Here is a 20856-nt window from a genome sequence, read left to right as displayed (position 1 = left end):
CAGTGTTAGGAAGTTTAGCCTTTACTCTGACAGCTATAGGAAGTCACCACCAGTCTTCAAGTAGTAAATACTTCATCGGATTTGTGTTTTAGAAAGATCTCTGTGACTAGTGTGTGGAGAATGGATAGGAGAAGAGTAAGGTGGGGAGACTAGCTTGGGGATTGTTTTGGTAATTTTGGCAAGAGAAATTGGTGACCTGAGTGGGAGTTAATAGCTGTGGAATTTGATTTGAGATATTTAAGAGATAAGAATGACAGAAGTTGATTATCATTTGCTTATTTGGGATGCTGAAGATAGAGGGGCAAGTATGCTAGCCAGGGTTCTGCATTGGATGGTGGAAGCATTCACTAATATAGGAAATAAAAGAGTAGCAGATTTAGAAAGAAGGGATGATTATTTCACTTTGAGATCTGTTGAGAATGTCTCAAATGTTACAGCTAAATGGACGTGTTCAGTGGTATCTTAATACACACATTTGGACTTCAGGAGAAAGATTGGGCCGAGATTGTGGATTTGGGAGGTATTGGCTCTCACATGATGAGAGTAGGTGAGATTATCCAAAAACAGTATGTATGGTAAGAAGAAAAGAAGGTATAGGATAGAACCATACCTAGAGGAGGAGATATAGAGAAGGTAGAGAAATAAAAGGAAAACCAGTATAGGTCACAGATACCAAAAAAGGAAAGGTCATTTAAGAAGCAGGAGGCCCATTGTGTCAGACTCTTCAGATAAATCAGTTAACACGAAAAGTTCGTTCAATTCAGTTCAGTTCACTCACTCAGTCATATTCAACTCTTTGCGACCCCATGGACTGCAGCATGCCAGGGCTCCCTGTCCATCACCAACTCCCGGAGCTTGCTCAAACTCATGTCCATCAAGCCGGTGATGCCATCCAACCATCTCATCCTGTGTCGTCCCCTTCTCCTCCTGCTTTCAATCTTTTCCAGCATCAGGAGCTTTTCCAAGGCCAAAGTATTAGGAGTTTCAGCTTCAGCATCAGTTCTTTCAGTGAATATTCAGGACTGATTTTCTTTAGGATGGACTGGTTGGATCTCCTGACAGTCCAAGGGACTCTGAAGAGTCTTCTCCAACACTGCAGTTCAAAAGCATCGATTCTTCAGCGCTCAGCCTTCTTTATAGTTCAAATCTCACATCCGTACATGACTACTGGAAAACCATAGCTTTGACTAGATGGACCTTTGTTGGCAAAGTAATGTCTCTGCTTTTTAATATGCTGTCCAGGTTGGTCATAGCTTTCCCTCCAAGGAGCAAGTGTCTTTTAATTTCATGGATGCAGTTGCCACCTGCAGTGATTTTGGAGCCCCCCAAAATAAAGTCTCTCACTGTTTCCATTGTTTCCCCATCTATTTGCCATGAAGTGATGGGACCAGATGATCTTAGTTTTCTGAATGTTGAGTTTTAAGACAACTTTTTCATTCTCCTCTTTCACTTTCATCAAGAGGCTTGTTAGCTCTTCTTCACCTTCTGCCATGAGGGTGGTGTCATCTGCATATCTGAGGTTATTGATATATCTCCTGGCAGTCTTGATTCCAGCTTGTGCTTCATCCAGCTCGGCATTTCACATGGATTTAACATTTACTAGGTCATTGGTGACCTTGGTGAGAGTACTTTCAATGATGTAAACTAAGTTGCAATTCATGTGAAGATAAAAGTAAAGATTAGATTTCATAAAGTATAAATAGAGGGCTCTTAGTAAAAATCCTCAAGAGTTTTACCTTTTAGGGCTGAGAATTTGCTAGTGGATGTTGGCTGTTAAGGCATTTTAACCAAGAAGCACACTGTAAACCATTAGCTGCATTCTGGTGTTTGATGGTATACAGGCCAGAAAGCTGCTGTAAGGTATTCTAAGAGTTATGGAATGAAATGGGTACCTTCTTGAATTGACATCAATTCAAACAAATGAAGGGAGTCTTAGAATTATTTGATGACACTAAGCCAGGAACCTGGCCCATAACTTTCACAACAAACTGACTCTTGTATTATGGCTGCAAAGAAACAGGTAGTTATGTATCTTCTGTAGGATACTTATCATCAGAACATGTAGAGGTATTGTGCTTGTTAGAAGTCTGATAATATGATTTAAGAAACAGATAAATTGCCATATTTTTTTCTTCAGAAATATTTTGGTTCTCCTTAAAATCTAAAAAATAACATTGAAATATAACAGTAGGCTTTAAAATGCAGGTATTAACTATTAATTCAGATGTGAAGTAAATTTAATTTTTACATTTTTGAGGTGTTTAGGATATCTTTTTCTAAAATTTCAGAAATAATATCAACTTCTTTTTTCTTCCAACAGCAACCTTTCCCAAAGAAATTGCCCATGTCTCAGTCAGTGCCTCATATTTATATTCAAGTTAAAGAATTTATTTATGCCAGCCTTAAATTTTCAGAGTCACTACACCGGAGGTAAGTTTACTAATGAGAAATGTATCTTTTTCAAAGCTATTTTTGTGAAACATTATTTGGTTTATAGGCCGTGACTCTTTATTGGACTAGTACCTTGTTGGAAGGCTTATATATTTTAGTAGAAGGAAAGTTTTAGTTGTTCAGTTGTGTCTGACCCCATAGACTGTAGCCCGCCAGGCTCCTCTGTCCATGGAATTCTCCAGGCAAGAATACTGGAATGGGTTGCCATTCCCTTCTCCAGGGGATGTTCCCAACCCAGGGATTGAACCCAGGTCTCCCACATTGCATGCAGATTCTTAATCATCTAAGCCACCAGGCAAGCCCATTTTAGTGGCATTTAGGGTTTTTTTTTTTTTTTTTTTTTTCAGTCGCTTCAGTCATGTCTGACTCTGTGCGACCCCATAGATGGCAACCCACCAGGCTCCCCCGTCCCTGGGATTCTCCAGGCAAGAACACTGGAGTGGGTTGCCATTTCCTTCTCCAATGCATGAAAGTGAAAAGTGAAAGTGAAGTCGCTCAGTCGTGTCCGACTCTTAGCGACCTCATGGACTGCAGCCTACCAGGCTCCTCCGTCCATGGGATTTTCTAGGCAAGAGTACTAGGGTGGGGTGCCATTGCCTTCTCCGGACATTTAGGGTTAGGTTGATATAAATTTGATGGTACATATTTTTTGACATTTCATTATGTAAATCTTCAAATATATATAAAAGTAGAGGTAATAGGAAAAGAAACTCCTGTATTTTCAGCATTTTGATTTAACAATAATAAATGCTTTTTCCATAATAAGCTGTTTTATTTGCTGAATTATTTTAAATCAAACTCTAGAAATAATGGCATTTTATCCCTCACTACTTAGGTGTTTCTAAAAACAATAAGGACATTTCATTGTTTAACACACTTAACAAAATTAATACTATTCCATAGTATCTGTTCTCTAGCCCATATCAGTATTTTCTAAATTGTCACCCAAATGTCTGTTTTTAGCTAGTATGTTTGAATCAGGGACTAAATACAGTTCTCACCTTAGGTTTGTTGTTAAATCTGTTTTACCAGTATCTCTTCTATTTTTTCTCTAGTTGTTTAGATCTTATTTATTTTAGTTTCTCTCTTGCTCAGGTTACCAATGGCTAAATAATATTCCTTTATTTCACTGACTTGTCAAAAAGCTAATATTCTTAATAGTTTTTACTTGAGTAGGCTTAAAGTGAAGATTCAAACAAAATCAGTGAGAATTAATAAATAATGCTATGAAAGTGTTACTAAGTCATGTCCAAATCTTTGCGACCCCATGTACTACAGTACAGAGCCCACCAGCGTCCTCTGTCCATGGGGTTCTCCAGGTGAGAATACTGTAGTGGGGTTGCCATTCCCTTCTCCAGAGGATCTTCCTGACCCAGAGATTGAACCTGTTCTCCTGCATTGTAGGCAGATTCTTTACCATCTGAGCCACTATATCTACCTAAAGAATGCAATAGCAAATTGGTATCATGCTCAGTAATGGAGAGCAACAAGCATCTATTGGTTCCTATAACCAAATTAATTATATAGGAAAGAGAATACCGTTTAACTGGTGTGATGAAGGCAATACCCAACATTTATAGATATGGGAAATGTGATATCCTTGTTTTGCACATAAGGAAACTGAGACTCAAAGAGGCTATATCATCCTCATCCAGAATGACCCAGCTAGTATGAGATGTGTCATAAAGGAGCAGTTCTTTTGACTCCCAAATTAGTGAAAATATCTGGCTACCTAGATGGACCCTGCATTATATTCATATAATATATTTGTAATTGGGAATGCTCTGGAGGAGAGAGTGGTGATGCTAGCTTTCATGTCTTCCTTTTTGAAATCCACTTTTCTGAATTCATATAATTAATAGCCGTAATCATTTTCAGTATGGACCTCTTCTGAATTTTAAGTCATAAAAAGGCATGAAGGCAGTTCAAATAAATAGGTATTTTTCAGGCCAAAACAGTGAGGCCAATGACAGTTGTTTTTTTCTTGTTGTATGTGTGTCTCTTATGGTAAGCTACCACTATTTTGGATTTAAACAATGTGTAAATAAATAGTAAATAAAATGTGTGTTCTGCCAGGGTAAAAGAGTTACCTGATTTTAGGTTTCATACTGCTTTTTTTTTGTGCATAGGGATTCTTTAAAAGATTTCTTAATTTTTGTTCTGAGAGAATATGAGTTAGAGAGCAAAGGAAAGGAAAGGAATACAAATACCTAATACATAGCACTCTGTAGTGTGTGTTTCTCACAAGCCAATGACTCTCAAAGTATAGTCCCCAGACCAGCAGCCTTAGCATCACATGGGAAAATGCTGGAAATGCAACCTTAGACCTACTGATGGAGAAGGCAATGACGCCCCACTCCAGTACTCTCGCCTGGAAAATCCCATGGATGGAGGAGCCTGGTGGGCTGCAGTCCATGGGGTCGCTAAGATTCGGACACGACTGAGCGACTTCACTTTCACTTTTCACTTTCATGCATTGGAGAAGGAAATGGCAACCCACTCCAGTGTTCTTGCCTGGAGAATCCCAGGGACGGGGGAGCCTGGTGGGCTGCTGTCCATGGGGTCGCACAGAGTCGGACACGACTGAAGTGACTTAGCAGCAGCAGCAGCAGCAGCAGACCTACTGAGTTAGAAACTGAGGATGGGACCCTTGGCTTTACTCAAGTTCTCTGGGGGATTCTGATGTGCTCTAAGAACCACTGCCTCATCATACTCTACTAGCCTCTCATACTGTAGTTTCTAAAGATATGTTTTAAAGACATTAGCTTATAACTGCAATCATAAAACTAACTAGAAGTAACGTATTCTCTGAACTGTACAACATAACACACTGTTATCATTCAGCATTGGAAAACAATGGATACAAATGAGTATTCATTGAAACAGAATGACAAACTTTTTACAAACTTTTTTACAATGGTAGTTTTCAATAGTGGAGCTCTAATGGTCTGAGAGCTGCCAAAATTTATACCTATTTTTTTCCTTTTATTTTTCCATTTAAAAGTTCTAATCTAAAAGAGGCAGTATAGTGTAGTAGTTAAGAACATAAGCTTCAGACTTACATCTTAGTTTGAGTCTTGATGCTGACACACTGTAGTAGGACCTTGGGCAATCAAATTGTAGTTTCCTCATTTATAAAATGAGAGAAATAACTCATAGTTTATTTTAAGAATTAAATGAAGTGATGTATGTATATAGAGCACTCAGTGTAGCTTGGCGCATGGTAGGCACATAAGGCATAAAACAGGATGGATTACTACAGTATCAGATGTGGGACTAGAGCTGGGAGTGTTTATATTTTATTTGCAGGCTTTGGGGAACTGTTGAAGTATTTTAAACTAAAAAATGACATGACTGGAGGAATATTTTAGAAAGTTTACTCTGGCCTCAATGTGTATGGTAGTTTGGAGGGGATGAAGAAATAGTCATGTTGAATTGATAAAGGCAGTGGCTCAAGACAGATGAAGAAAGACTTGAAGTAGTCAGAATCAATAGTGGTGAAAAGGAACAAACATATAAAAAGTGTTTAGGAATATTATTTACAATAGTCAGGACATGGAAGCAACCTAAATGTCCATCAACAGAGGAGTGGATAAAGAAGATACGGTGCATATATATAATGAAATATTACTCAGCCATAAAAGGAAGAAAGCAGTGGCATTTGCAGCAACATGGATGGTCCTAGAAACTGTCATACAGAGTGAAGTAAGTCAGAAAAAGAAAGACAAATACCATACAACACTGCTTATATATGGAATCTAGAAAAATAATTCAGATGAGCTTACTTGCAAAGCTGAAATACAGGCACAGATTACAAAACAAAGTTATGGTTACCACTGGCAGAAGTGGGGGGTGGGATGAATTGGGAGATTGGGTTTGACATATATACCTGCATGTATGTTCAGTCACTCAGTCGTGTCTGACTCTTGCTACCTACCACATGGACTGTAGCCTGCCAGGCTCCTCTGTCCATGGGATTATCCCAGCAAGAATGCTGGAGTGGGTTGCCATTTCCTTTTCCAGGGGATCTTCTTAACCCAGGGGTCGAACCTACATCTCCTTCAGCTCCTGCATTGGCAGGCAGATTGTTTACCACTGAACCATCTGACTTATATACACTATATATCTAAATATCTAAAATATCTAAAAAGAGCACTGGGTTTCCCTGGTAGCTCAGTGGTAAAGAATCTGCCTGCCAGTGCAGGAGCCACGGGAGATGCGGGTTCCATCCCTGGGTCAGGAAGATCCTGTGGAAAAGGAAATGGCGACCCACTCCAGTATTCTTGCTTGGGAAATTGCATGAACAGAGAAGCCTGGTAGGCTACGGTCCATGGGGTCACAAAGAGGTGGACACAACTTAGCGACTAAAACAATACAGTGTTACATTCTCAGGTTTTTTTGTGCTATCTTTTGAACTTGAAAACCTAAATTATAATAACTAAATCACCTATTAGCTTTACTGTCTGTCATGTGAATTTGTTCCAGAATGAAGACTATAAAAAACTTGCATTTCAACTCCCAATTCACTATTTGGGGATAGAAAGAACTTCATATAACAAAATGCTAACAAAATGTTTGCATTTATTATTTTAATTCAAAACACAAAGTGTATTACAAAACATATATTTTGATTGCTCAAATCAAATGATTCTTTCATATCTAGTGATTTCCTTGTTTTTGTCATATCATTTGATATGTCTTTTTTTCCCCCACATCACTTTGTAGTAGAGATTCAGAATGTCAATGAGAAATGTTTCATGCTATAAAAGATAATTATCTATGTAAATTTCTCTCATTGTCAATATCACAAGTCACACATTTTATGAATCAGTGTAGTTAACAAGCTATTTTTAGAAATATATAATCAATTTGGTAGTGATTCTGATACCATGGGGCTTCCCTTGTGGCTCAGCTGTTAAAGAATCCGCCTGCAATGTGGGAGACCTGGATTCAATCCCTGGGTTGGGAAGATCTCCTGGAGAAGGGAAAGGCTACCCATTCCAGTCTTCTGGCCTGGAGAATTCCATGGACTGTATAGTCCATTCTCCAGGCCAGAAGACTGGAATGGGTAGCCTTTCCCTTCTCCAGGAGGAGATATATAGTCCCTGAAGTCCCCAGGACTGTGTAGTTCATGGGGTCACAAAGAGTCAGACACGACTGAGTGACTTTTCACTTTCATTTTCACTGATACCATAACAACAGATCATGATTCCAGATTGACTTTAGATGGACTGTTTAGCATTATTTTATATTCATTAACTGAATGCCATCAGCTACATTATTTGATTCAGAGATTTTTATTGCACTCCTGAGTTTGCACAATTTATAACTGTCTTTGATTCACCTGAATTGTTTCATATGAATAATTTTCCATGTATAAAGTGAATTTTTATCAATTTAATATCATGATTTTAGATATTCTTTGGGTTTTTTAATATTCTTTGGTTTTTTTGTTTTAATCATGCTCTTGGTAGATGGCGCTTTTGTGGTATTTATGATAAATCTGTGCATATCAGATTTATCTTTATCTTAAATGCATGTATGAAATTATCCATATAAGAATTATCTAGTAAAACTCATTCAGTATAATTAATAGAAAGGCATTGCACACACACATACACACACACTCAAAAAAGTGTTTAGGGGCCCTAAAATTAGAGTATTTATGAATAATTAGATGACAAAGTTAAGGGACAAAAAAGAATTTGACTTACACTTGGGTGGACTTAACTTTGTTTATATACACTCAAATTGATTCTGGTTATAGTTACCTTTGAAAACAACGATGCATACATTCATTTTTTACTTTGGGGTAAAGTATGCAAGTGAAAAGGAGAAAAAAGGAGTATCTCAACAGTCATCCTACAACTTGGCTCAAATGTTATATTGTAGAATTATTCTTGAAGCTGCAATCCTGAATTTATAAACTGGTCCTCCTCATTTTTCCTTTAAATATATATTACTTTAACACTGGGTATCATGTATAATATGTATATCCTGACAAGTATTTTTTATTATCTAATCTAATCTGTTGATTCCTGAAATACAGGACTGATACTTAGTTAAGATATTGTTAATTGGTAGGAAGTATAGAAATTTAGCATCTTAGAATTAACTTTTATTTTGTTTCTTTACAGAGGAGAGGCAGTGGATTTCTATTGTTATTTGATTTTTTTTACAGCATTTGTAATACCAAAGATAAAAGCCATTAGTCACAATATTATGTGTAATTTTCCCAAAAGCTTCCCTACTTCCCCTTCAGTTCTGATTCTTTTTACCTATGAACTCCTAGTATTCTAAAAGGTAAATGTTGTATATTAATGCTACAGCAGGAAACATTGTCTAGTTTTTCCTTCTCTTCTTGATAAAAATATTGTCATTTTGTTACTTCAGTATTCAGTTCTCATTAACTCTTATACTGTGTTATTCATCTTGCAAGGCATTTATGCTTACGTTTTTAAAAAATTAGCTTTACTAAGTACATTGCCTATTTTCATTTTGTTAATGAAGTAATAACTACCTCAGAATACAGAAACAGCATAGTTAATATGAAAGTATATAAATTTATTCTTGATTATCAGCTTTCTGACATGTATTTTTATTTAAAAAATTTATATCTGTGACCTAAAATTGAGCTACTGGCGTTGCTTTTTTTTTTTTATTTGTCAGTAAAAGAGTTATAGAAAATAACTTTGTGTGTTTAAAGCTCTTTTATTATGTTTAAACATTTTGCAGTTAAATTTTTAGAACAAGGAGATGCTTTAGAGCTCTTATAGTAAAAATGTTTGGGTTTCTTTTTATATGTGAATAAAAGCAGGGCCAGTGATGAAATGACTTCATGAAGAAACTCCAAAGTCTCCGTTATTTGGTTGCAGAGGAAACATCTGGATCTAATATGACCTTTAAGAAATTTTCAGCTTTCATAAAAGGTTAAGCTGTAGCATAATTTAGGAGATTCATTGTATATTAAGATTTAATTACTGTGAAATGCTATTTAAAAATTAGGAAGAGTACAAGTTATAATCTCAAAAGACAAGGAGTTAAGGGAAAAATTGGCTCAGTTAGGATAAAAGCCTTGTGGGGGAAATCCTGGTGATTGTTGGGTAAATCTTACCAGTACCAATAGGACATAGGTGCTGATAGGTTTTCTTTCTCTGCTTTTACTTATGGAAGAAAAAGACGTATTGATTCAGCATTCAAGGAAGTTCAGGGGAAATAAAAGACATTATCTGTCATGGATAACTTTTCATCTGAAAAGGATGCTATACAGGGTGTCTTTAAGCATAATTTTGAGTGTGTCAGAAAAGAAACCAGAGGAGTTGGCAACCACCTCCTTTTTATCAGCGTGAGTACGTTGCTTGTTCTAGGGACACTATTGATAGATTAGAGTTTTCTGTTAGTTTGCTGCTGTGTAACCCTGAAACCCTACTGAAATTATATACATTGCCTGGGCAGTCTTGGCTTTAGATAAAAAGAATCAGAGAGACATAGTCTCCTCAGGTCTGCCAGAATTAGAGTTGGCAGAAATTGAAGAATACCTGCATTAAAATGGAGAACATTAGGATAGTAGTGAAAATTACCTGTGATTTATCAAATCATGCTCTATTTGCATATTTAAAATAAATATTAATATAAACTAGTAAATATTTGTGCTTCATAGATTTGTAAGAGTAATATTTTAATAAAAAGTAAAAGGGTGCTAAAATTAAAATGTTAGACTGTATTTGAGTCAGTGAGTCTCAGTTGGGGCAGTTTTTTCCCCCAAGGTATATCTGATACCATCTAGAGACATTTTGGGTTGTCACGACTAGGGGAAAGAATGCTACCTGCATCAGGCGGATGGAGGCCAGGGATGCTGCTACACATCTTTCAATGGTACAAGACAGCCCTACAACAAAGAACTGTCTAGCCTGTATGTATGTCAGTAGTGCTAAGACTGTGAAAACTTGATCTAGGACACAGCTTAATTGTTTTGGTTATGAGGCTGTATACCAAAAAAATATATCATTATTTACTGAAATTAAAGGCCTAGTGGTTAGAAGAAAATAGTCTTTTTAGTCCTTTTTTAGCAATGTTTAGGATGCTAAGAAACATAAGGTTAGTTCCTCCCTCTCCCAAATTAAAACTAGTGTAAGGCAGTTAATTTCTTTAAATCTTTAAAAAAAGAAACTCAGTGGAAATGGATAGCTTAGTTATATTAAAATTGAATCTAGCAATTAATTATATCCAGACAGTTCACATCAATTTGTATTTTAAAAATAATTTTAACTATAGTGTATATAAAGTGTCTTTATATACACATATATAAAGTGTCATTGGCTGTCACACAGTGGAGTCATAATTTAAGAAGTTTTATTTCCTTATACTAAGTACCCTATGGTTTTACTGTAACAGTTAATTGAATACAATTAAATTTTTCTATAAATGAACATTTTCATTTATGGCAAGTATCCTTTTTGTGAAACTAAGTTGAATTGAAATATGTGAGTTAATAAATATGAATGATTGTAATTCATATAACAATATCAAAAAATTGGAGCAAGTTACTTTAGTAAATTGCATTAAATTATTTAGGAAACTAACTATAACCCTTGTGGAAAGCTTAATGATATCAACCTTTGTTTTCAGCTCAACAGAAATAGATGATATGCTTAGAAAATCTACAAATCTGCTGCTGACCAGAACTTTGAGTAGCTGTTTACTGAATCTTATTAAAAAACCTCATATAGGTTTGACAGAGGTAGGTTAAAAAGATATTTATAGCTAAATGTTTCATTGTATGAAACAATTATTATAAATTTATTGCTGAACATCATCCCATAAAACTAACTTTTCATTTTAAATTTATTGATAGAAGTGGATTTGTTTTAAAACTAAAGTCTCATTGTAAATTCAAGTGATATGAGGGAAAAGGGTTTACATGGAGAATAGTGGGTAGTTGAAGATGTTAGAAGATATATAGAGATTTATGTTTGTCAGACTTTACATGAAGTGAAAATACTCTTTTTTAACTTTGTGAATGTATAAAATCTGAAAAAGTATCTTGAAAAGTTATTTGAAATTAATTGATAGACTATTTTTTTTAATGATAGCATTCATAAGCAGTATTTGTAGCAGGCTTTTGATACCAGATAATCAGTTGTATTAATTGCTATAATTTCTGCTATAATTATGCAGAAATGGTACAGTTGCTGAAAGTAATAATCCTATTTTTAAAAATGTAATGACTTTGTATATACATGTAACCTGCATTTTACTGAAGATATTTTCTATTTTCTAGCTAGTGCAAATCATCATAAATACCACACACCTAGAACAAGCCTGCAAATACCTTGAGGACTTTATAACTAATATTACAAATATTTCTCAAGAAACTGTCCATACCACAAGACTTTATGGACTTTCTACTTTTAAGGTATGTAAAAATCTGACCAAAAGTTTTTATTTCAGTCACTGTAAGCAGACATTTTGGAGACGGCAATGGCACCCCACTCCAGTACTCTTGCCTGGAAAATCCCATGGACAGAGGAGCCTGGTAGGCTGCAGTCTATGGGGTCGCTAGGAGTTGGACACGACTGAGCGACTTCACTTTCACTTGTCAGTTTCATGCATTGGAGACGAAAATGGCAACCCACCCCGGTGTTCTTGCCTGGAAAATCCCAGGGACAGGGGAACCTGGAGGGTTTCCGTCTATGGGGTCGCACAGAGTCGGACACGACTGAAGCGATTTAGCAGCAGCAGCAGCAGCAGTCGCTTGGTCATATCCGACTTTTTTGTGACCTCATGGACCATAGCCAGCCAGGTTCCTCTCTCCATGGGATTTCCCAGGCAAGAATACTAGAGTGGGTTGCCATTTCCTTCTCCAGGGAATCTTCCAGGTGCAGGGATCAAACCCATGTCCCTTGCATCTCCTTCATTGGCATGTGGATTCTTTACCACTGTGCCACCTGGGAAGTCATGATAAATTACCCAGTTTATCCCTTAAGATCATAGTATAATCACTTATATTTTAGAAATTCAGAATACTTGTATTTAGATATAACTAACGTTAACAGTAATCAGACTTTGAAAGTGTTAAGTCAGGAGAAGACCCTTAGTTTCCTAAAATTAGCAGCCTGAGCCCCAGATGTGCTCCTCTGATGATTCTTGAGCACATGTAGTCATCCTGATCCATAAGACACAAATGCAGATGATATCTGAGTGGACAAATTAATAAAATTATTTATAACAACTGAGATAGAAGCTGGACAAAACAGGCATTCACATATTCAGTTTTGAACTGTGGTGTTGGAGAAGACTCTTGAGAGTCCCTTGGACTGTAAGGAGAGCAAACAGTCAATCCTAAAGGAAATCAATCCTAAATATTCATTGGAGGGACTGATGCCGACGCTGAAGCTCCAATACTTTGGCTACATGATACGAAGAACTGACTCACTGGAAAAGCCCCTGATTCTGGGAAAGGGTGAAGGTAGGAGGAGAAGGGGATGACAGAAGATGAGATGACTGGATGGCATTACCGACTCAATGGACATGAGTTTGAGCAAGCTCCAGAAGAAGGTGAAGGACAGGGAAGCCTGGCATGCTGCAGTCTAGGGGTCACAAAGAGTTGGACTTGACTGAGTGAACAGCAGCAAATAGTACAATAATTGCAAGCATATACTCTGGAGTTAGACTACTGTGTGACTTTGCCACATTCTTTCATTTTAATGACTCCTGGGTTTATCATCTATAAAATTAGAGTAGTAATATATTATCTGTGTCATACAGTTATTATGAGGATTAAAGGGGATACTTAGCGCAGTGCCATTTGTTGTACATGATCTGTGCTCCGAGCGCTCTGTTAGGTGCTGAAAATAGAGAAATAAATCCCTGCCTTCAAGGACCTAAGGAGGGAAAACTGTAAAAATACACTTGAAAATATGATATAATAAGTACCATAATATAGAAGGAGATTCCACAAGTTTATGAACATTTATTTATCCACAGGCTGATTGATTCTTTGCTTCAATGTTAGATTTTATACAATCCTCTTTCTTTATTGTTTTCTGTCCTTATGTCCATGTGTTACTCATATGCTGTCAAGAAGGGATTTACTGGGGACTGGAATTGTAAGCATATTTAACGATTCGCATTATATTTAATAGGCTAACCCTATACTCTGATTAAAACATGAAATGCATTGATCAAGGGATCGTCAAGCAATTTTTATTACCAGTTGTAAGTCAGAGTGCCACAGATACTGGAACATGATGCTTTAGATTAAGGAATCCTGGAACTACATACACTTCTCAGAATCATCCTGTTGGGAGGAAATTTAGAAGTGTTAGCTCTGGTCCATATTGCCAGTGTTCCTTAAGTTGTAGATATTTAGCTGAAAGTACAACTGTCATAAGATATACTCCTTGACTTTTCTTGGAAATCAGGAAATCAAGTTCAGCTTGTACAAATAGTAGAGCATCCTTATTTTTTATTGTTTATTTTTTATTTTCACACAGAACTTAGGAAACCGTTTCTGTTTGATGATATAAAAACAAGAGCTATTTCAAGCTCAATATGTGAAGATTAAGTGTTCTTCAGTTCTGCCTTTGATCTGTTTCAAGAGGAATTATTTATCTTAAACTGTGATACAAGAAAGCAATTCAACAGGGAGAATTGGTAAATCAATATTAAAGTGAATTCCTGAGGGAGATTGGGGGAATTTCCATTCATAGTGAGTAGTCTGTAGATGATTAAAGTACAGTTTTGATTACAGACATTAGCATGGATTGCTTAGTTAACCTCTTCAGCCTAATTCTTTTCAGTCCAATGGCCTGATCAAGCATATTCCTATTATGTTACTTAATGATTATAGAAATAAGCACTTGTATGCATGGTCCTTTTACCCATACATCCATTACCCATACTCCAAAATCCCACATATGCATATACAAAGTGTGTGATTTTATATATTTGTTTACTTTATGAAATACTGTGTAGACTGTCTCGTTAGCTTGCCTTTCATTGTACTAAATCTGTGAGTGATAAAGTAAATGGTTCCTGCCCTTCAGCAGTACTGCAGTTTTTTTTAAATTAACGTGGACCCACACTGAGAGTTACTTGAAGCTAATATAAGACTTCTAACTAGAAAGATTTGCATCAGAACAGAGGGGAAAGCGGGAATAGCATTCCCCTTTTAATCTGTGTAGTAGAGGAATGGCCCAATTCTTTCTGTTTGGCATCAGAGCTCTTTAACTTTGCTCCATGAAGCATTTCCAACCTGCCGCCCTGAAGAGTTCTTTCCTTTTGAGTCCTGGCAGTGATTGCAGGTGTAAGTGCCTAGAAAGTATATACTTGTGATCTTCATCAGTTTGCCTTTTTTAATCTGTTGATGAGTATGTAGCAAATTTTTTTTTTATTATGGCTAAAGTGATAGTGGTAAATTATCTTTGATTAAGGACTTGAAATTTTCCTCCTGTGGAGCAAGGGCATGGTACATGGACTCTAAAAAACACTTAAAAAAAATAACATTCATATATAAACATATACAATTTATACAGGCACTAATTATAAATAGATATAGCTCAATTAAAAAATGAACACAGACTTCCATTTTTCCAGTCTGGCATGTAAAGAGCTAGGAAGTTGTCACTCTGTCCTGACAAGTGAAAAGCTGAGAAGATTGTGAAAATATCAACAACTCTTCCTTGATCTTTCAGAGAAGTGAAATCACAGACCACACTGCTGCCACCAAAATTGGAGTAATAGGCAAATACAGAAAATGACAACTTAGGAAAACCTAAAGTAGAATTGAGTGTCCATAGTCCCTCCATCTTTTAATTTTTAACTCCGCTTTTTGTAGTTTGGGCCTCATGTTCAGCCTATAATGGCAGCTGTAGGTTTTCTTCTCTAGTAGCAAAACAGCTGCGAGGTCACAATTTTAAACCTTATATCCTCATGCTCTATCAATCTAAAAGCAGATAGCTAGCTGCTGTGGAACTCCCTGTGAGTTAAGAGGATGATCAGCTCATCAGTATCCATCCTTGGCACTAGATAGAGATTCAGTTCTCTCCAGACCAAATAGAGCTGTGAATGGGGGCAGAGTGATTTTTCCAAAATATATTTGCAGACTTTTCCAAGAAGGGAGAAAAGATAGTAGATGATAAATCATAGATGTTTACTAAAATTTTCAGTGATATTACTACTTATCTTTTATTTAAAACACATATGCTTATAGTCTATGAGGACTAGCATGGAGTTTGTGCATATATCTGTTTAAAATAGTTCTTTGAGTGATTTTGTTGCACATCTGTGGTCAAGAACCGCTGATAGTATGATATCACTTAATTTTTGTACGTTGAAATTAAAAAGTTCTTAAGTTATGTGAGATATGTTTCTGCCTCCAGAGGGCACTATTTCTTTAACAAGCAGTGTGTGTGTGTGTGTGCGCGCGCGCGCGCGTGCGTGTGCGCGCGCGCACATACACACATGTGCCTGCGTGCACTCATTCATGTCCAACTCTTTGGGACCCCCGCCAGGCTCCTCTGTCCATGAAATTCACCAGGCAAGAATACTGGAGTAGGTTGTCATTTCCTACTCCAGGGAATCTTCCTGACCCAGGGATCATACCTGCATCTCTTAACACCTCCTGCATTGGCAGGCAGATTCTTTACTACTGTGCTACCTGGGAAGTCCCTTAAGAAGCAAAGAAGAAATTAGTTGCTTTGTTTATAAGCTGATTCATTTAAAATTTAATTTAGGAGTTAGTTGATGTGTTCTTGACTTTCTAATCAGATCATAAGGATTGAGAGTGTTTTGGTTTCAACTGTAGTACTACTCTCTCGGAAGTCCAAACTGATTTTCCTAACAGTCTCGTAAGTGATAATTAGTGATCATTTTTTTAGAAATATCTTACCAAATAACTCAGTGTATTCTAGTGTATAAATACAAAAAAAAGATATAATGAAATCTTTTTGTGTGCTTCTTTCCTTCTATTCTTTTTCTTTTTTTTTTAAGATTTTTTTGATGTGGACTTTTTTTTTTTTTTTAAAAAGCCTTTACTGAATTTGTAACAATACTGCTTCTGTTTTATGTTTTGGTTTTTTGGCCAGAGGCATGTGGGATCTTAGTTCCCCAACCATGTATCAAACTCAGGCCTCTGCTTGGGGAGCTCAGAGTCTTAACCATTGGACCACCAGGGAAGTCCCTCAGCCTGCTTTGTTTTATTCCTCTGATAAAAGTGAAAATGTTCTTCACTCAGTTGTGTCCGACTCTTCACAACCCCATGGACTGTAGGCTGCCAAGCTCCTCTGTCCATGGAGTTCTCCATGCAAGAATACTGGAGTGGGTAGCCATTCCCTTCTTCAGGGGATCTTCCCAACCCAAGGGATTGAACTTCAGTAGTGTGCAGAAGGAAATGGCAACCCACTCCAGTGTTCTTGCCTGGAGAATCCCAGGGACGGTGGAGCCTGGTGGGCTGCCGTCTGTGGGGTCGCACAGAGTCGGACATGACTGAAGTGACTTAGCAGCAGCAGCAGCACTAATCATGTTTTGTAGTATTGATTCTCTTCCTGAATTGTGAGATCCTTGAGGGTGAAAGATGTCTCAGTGTCTTTATACCGCTTTAATTCATAGGACATGATACAAATGATACCTTAGGTTAAGTTGTGTTCAAATGTATGTGACTGATAATGGTGAGTGATACTTAGGTCTCCTCTTAGTCAAGACATGAATTTAAATAGTATTAGGTTTTTTTGTGTGTGTGTTTTGCTTTTTGGCCATGATGCATGGTTTGTGGGATAATAGTTCCCTGACCAGAAATTGAACCTGTGTCCTCAGCAGTGAAAGCATGGAGTCTCAACCATTGGACCACCAGGGGATTTCCAATAAGTATTAGTTTTGCCAGAAATATCCATTCCATTGTAGTCAAGGATCATACTTTGTATGATATCAGTCTTTTAAAGCCCCAGTCCTAGCTTTTTGGTACCAGGGACTTTTTTCATGAAAGACAGCTTTTCCACAGGTGGGGATGGGGTGAAGTGGGAGGTGGGCAATTTTAGGTTCACATCTGTTCACTTCCTGCTAGATGGCCTGGTTGGGGAACCTTGCTTTAAAGGTTTGTTCTATGACCTAACATTTGCTCTGTTGTGGATAGTGTCCCGTGTTCATTTGGGACTGATGCACGGTCTGCTAATGTTGAATGTTCAATAGATGTCTGTTAGGCCTAGTTGGTTTATATTGTTGATCAAATTGTCGTTGTCTTCTGCCTGCTCAGATGTGCTGTTGAACTCCTGGAGTGATTTTTTTGTTTGTTTCATTTATTGTATTTTTCAACTACAGAATTTCTATTAGGTTCTTTATTTTCAAGTAGTTTCTATCTCTTTATACTTAATTTTGTCAGGTATTGTTCTCATATTTTCCTTTAGTTCTTTGATTATTTTAAAGACTGATTTAAAACCTTTGTCTTATAAGTCCAGTGTCTCATACTTTCTTGTTTCTTTGTGCAACTTTCAAATTTTATTGAAATCTGGACATTTAAGATAATGTAACATGGATGGATCTAGAGATTGTCATACTGAGTGAAGTAAGTCAGACACAGATAAATACCATACAATATCACATATATGTGAAACCTTAAAAGCAGGTACAAATGAACTTATTTACAAAGCAGTAGTAGAATCACAGATGTGGAAAACAAACTTATGGTTATCAGGGGATAAGTGGGGGAGAGAGAAACTGGGAGATTGAGATTGACATATTGATTGAGATTGACATATGCACACTCTGATAGATAACTAATTAGAACCTACTCTATAGCATAGGGAACTCTACTCAATATTCTGTAATGGCCTATATGGGAAAAGAATCTTAAAAAAGAGTGGATATGTGTGTATAACTGATTTACTTTGCTGTACATCTGAAACTAACACAACATTGTAAATCAATTATATGCCAAAGAAAATTAAAAATAAAGTCGTATTGTAATGTGGCAATTCTGATAATCAGATTCTCCTTTCTCCCCAAGGTTTGTTGTTTCTTCCTGGTAGATGGTTGGTTGTTTCATGACTTTTCTGAATTAATTCTGTAAAGTCTGTATTTTTTGTCATCTGTGGCCACTGAAGTCTCTGCTTAGTTAGCTTAGTGACCAGCTAATGATTGGACACAGATTTCCATAAAAATCTGGAACCAATCAGTCTCCCAGTCTTTTTGAGGGACTCTCTGTATTTATTGGGGCATGCCTTCAGCAATCAGGCATTTGACACCTCTGCGTTAACCTTCACGTCCTTCTTACACAGAACTTCAGGGTCAGCTATAAATGAGAGCTTAGAGCTTTCTCAGGTCTTTCTGGAGTATGTTCACAGCCCTACACGTGTACACAGTCTTCTAGCTTCCCAGGAATACGTCAGAGCTTTTCAAAGCCATCTATGGACATTTCATTCCCAAGTTTTTCCTTTTAAGCTTTTTGGTTCGCTTAGTGTGTACCCTAGTTGTTATCTGCCACCTAAAGTGTCTGTGATGTTACGCAATTGCCTCTAATTGTTTTTAACAAATGCTCCCAGGAAAAAGCCTTTTTGCTCTCAACAATCCTGTTTTTAGGTCATGTAAAGGACATCTCTGCAAGTGGAGTCTTCCAGGCAATCACCAGATAGATCAAATAATGATAATTCTCTGGGAATATGGCTTTAAAGGAGTGCCAACTCATTCTGCCCCTGCTGTGTTCGCTGACAGGCCAACACAGGTTTTTACCACTGATGTGGGTCAAACATGAGATGACAAGGGTGAACATCAACATTCTAGAAATCAGTGAACTGAACATTCTAGGAATCAAGATGGACTTGAATGGGTGAATTTAACTCAGATGACGATTATATCTACTACAGTGGGCAGGAATCCCTTAGAAGATATGGAGTAGCCATCATAGTCAACAAAAGAGTACGAAATGCAGTACTTGGATGCAATCTCAAAAATGACAGAATGATCTCTGTTTGTTTCCAAGGCAAATCATTCAGTATCATGGTAATCCAAGTCTATGCCCCGACCAGTAATGCTGAAGAAGCTGAACAGTTCTATGAACCCTACAAAACCTTCTAGAACTAACACCCAAAAAAGATGTCATTTTCATTATAAGGGACTGGAATACAAAAGTAGGATGTCAAGAAACACCTGGAATAACAGGCAAATTTGACCTTGGAGTACAGAATGAAGCAGGGCAAAGGCTAATAGAGTTCTGCCAAGAGAACACACTGGTCGTAGCAAACACCCTCTTCCAACAACACAAGAGAAGACCCTACACATGGACATCACCAGATGGTCAACACCGAAATCAGATTGATTATATTCTTTGCAGCCAAAGATGGAGAAGCTCTATACAGTCAGCAAAAATAAGACCGGGAACTGACTGTAGCTTGGATCATGAACTCCTTATTGCCAAATTCAGACTGAAATTGAAGAAAGTGGACAAAACCACTAGACCATTCAGGTATGACCTAAATCAAATGCCTTACAGTGGAAGTGAGAAATAGATTTAAGGGACTAGATCTGATAGACACAGTGCCTGATGAACTATGGAATGAGGTTCGTGACATTGTACAGGAGACAGGAATCAACAACATCCCCAAGAAAAAGAAATGCAAAAAAGCAAAATGGCTGTCTGAGGAGGCCTTACAAATAGCTGTGAAAAGAAGGGAAGTGAAAAGCAAAGGAGAAAAGGAAAGATATACCCATTTGAATGCAGAGTTCCAGAGAATAGCAAGGAGAGATAAGAAAGCCTTCCTCAGTGATCAGTGCAGAGAAATAGAGGAAAACAACAGAATGGGAAAGACTAGAGATCTCTTCAAGAAAATTAAAGATACCAAGGGAACATTTCATGCAAAGATGGGCTCAATAAAAGAAATGGTATGGACCTAACAGAAGCAGAAGATATTAAGAAGAGGTGGCAAGAATATACAGAAGAACTGTACAAAAAAGATCTTCATGACCCAGATAATCACGATAGTGTGATTACTCACCTAGAGCCAGACGTCCTGGAATGTGAAGTCAAGTGGGCCTTAGAAAGCATCACTACGAACAAAGCTACTGGAGGTGATGAAATTCCAGTTGAGCTATTTCAAATCCTGAAAGATGATTCTGTGATAGTGCTGCACTCAGTATGCCAGCAAATTTGGAAAACTCAGCAGTGGCCACAGGATTGGAAAAGGTCAGTTTTCATTCCAATCCCAAAGAAAGGCAACGCCAAGGAATGCTCAAACTACCGTACAATTGCACTCATCTCACAGGCTAGGAAAGTAATGCTCAAAATTCTCCAAGCCAGGCTTCAGCAATATGTGAACCATGAACTTCCTGATGTTCAAGATGGTTTTAGAAAAGGCAGAGGAACCAGAGACCAAATTGCCAACATCCGCTGGATCATCGAAAAAGCAAGAGAGTTCC

The 20856-nt window shown here is 37.3% G+C and overlaps 1 protein-coding gene across 5 annotated transcripts in view; it reads left to right on the top strand.

The window, feature by feature from the left end:
* The window catches only part of EXOC6 (exocyst complex component 6), a 189916-nt gene that overhangs the window by 87846 nt on the left and 81214 nt on the right, over positions 1 to 20856 (top strand). For all 5 annotated transcript variants that reach the window (XM_027529582.1, XM_027529584.1, XM_027529583.1 and 2 more), the window contains exons 15-17: positions 2321 to 2430; positions 11080 to 11191; positions 11732 to 11866. In XM_027529582.1, the coding sequence (XP_027385383.1) occupies positions 2321 to 2430; positions 11080 to 11191; positions 11732 to 11866 (357 nt within the window). The remainder of the gene's footprint in view (positions 1 to 2320; positions 2431 to 11079; positions 11192 to 11731; positions 11867 to 20856) is intronic.

Source organism: Bos indicus x Bos taurus, chromosome 26, assembly GCF_003369695.1.
Source record: "Bos indicus x Bos taurus breed Angus x Brahman F1 hybrid chromosome 26, Bos_hybrid_MaternalHap_v2.0, whole genome shotgun sequence".
Classification (NCBI taxonomy): domain Eukaryota; kingdom Metazoa; phylum Chordata; class Mammalia; order Artiodactyla; family Bovidae; genus Bos; species Bos indicus x Bos taurus.
The sequence above is the reverse complement of the archived record's forward strand: the minus strand, read 5'-3'. Positions and strand labels throughout refer to the sequence as shown.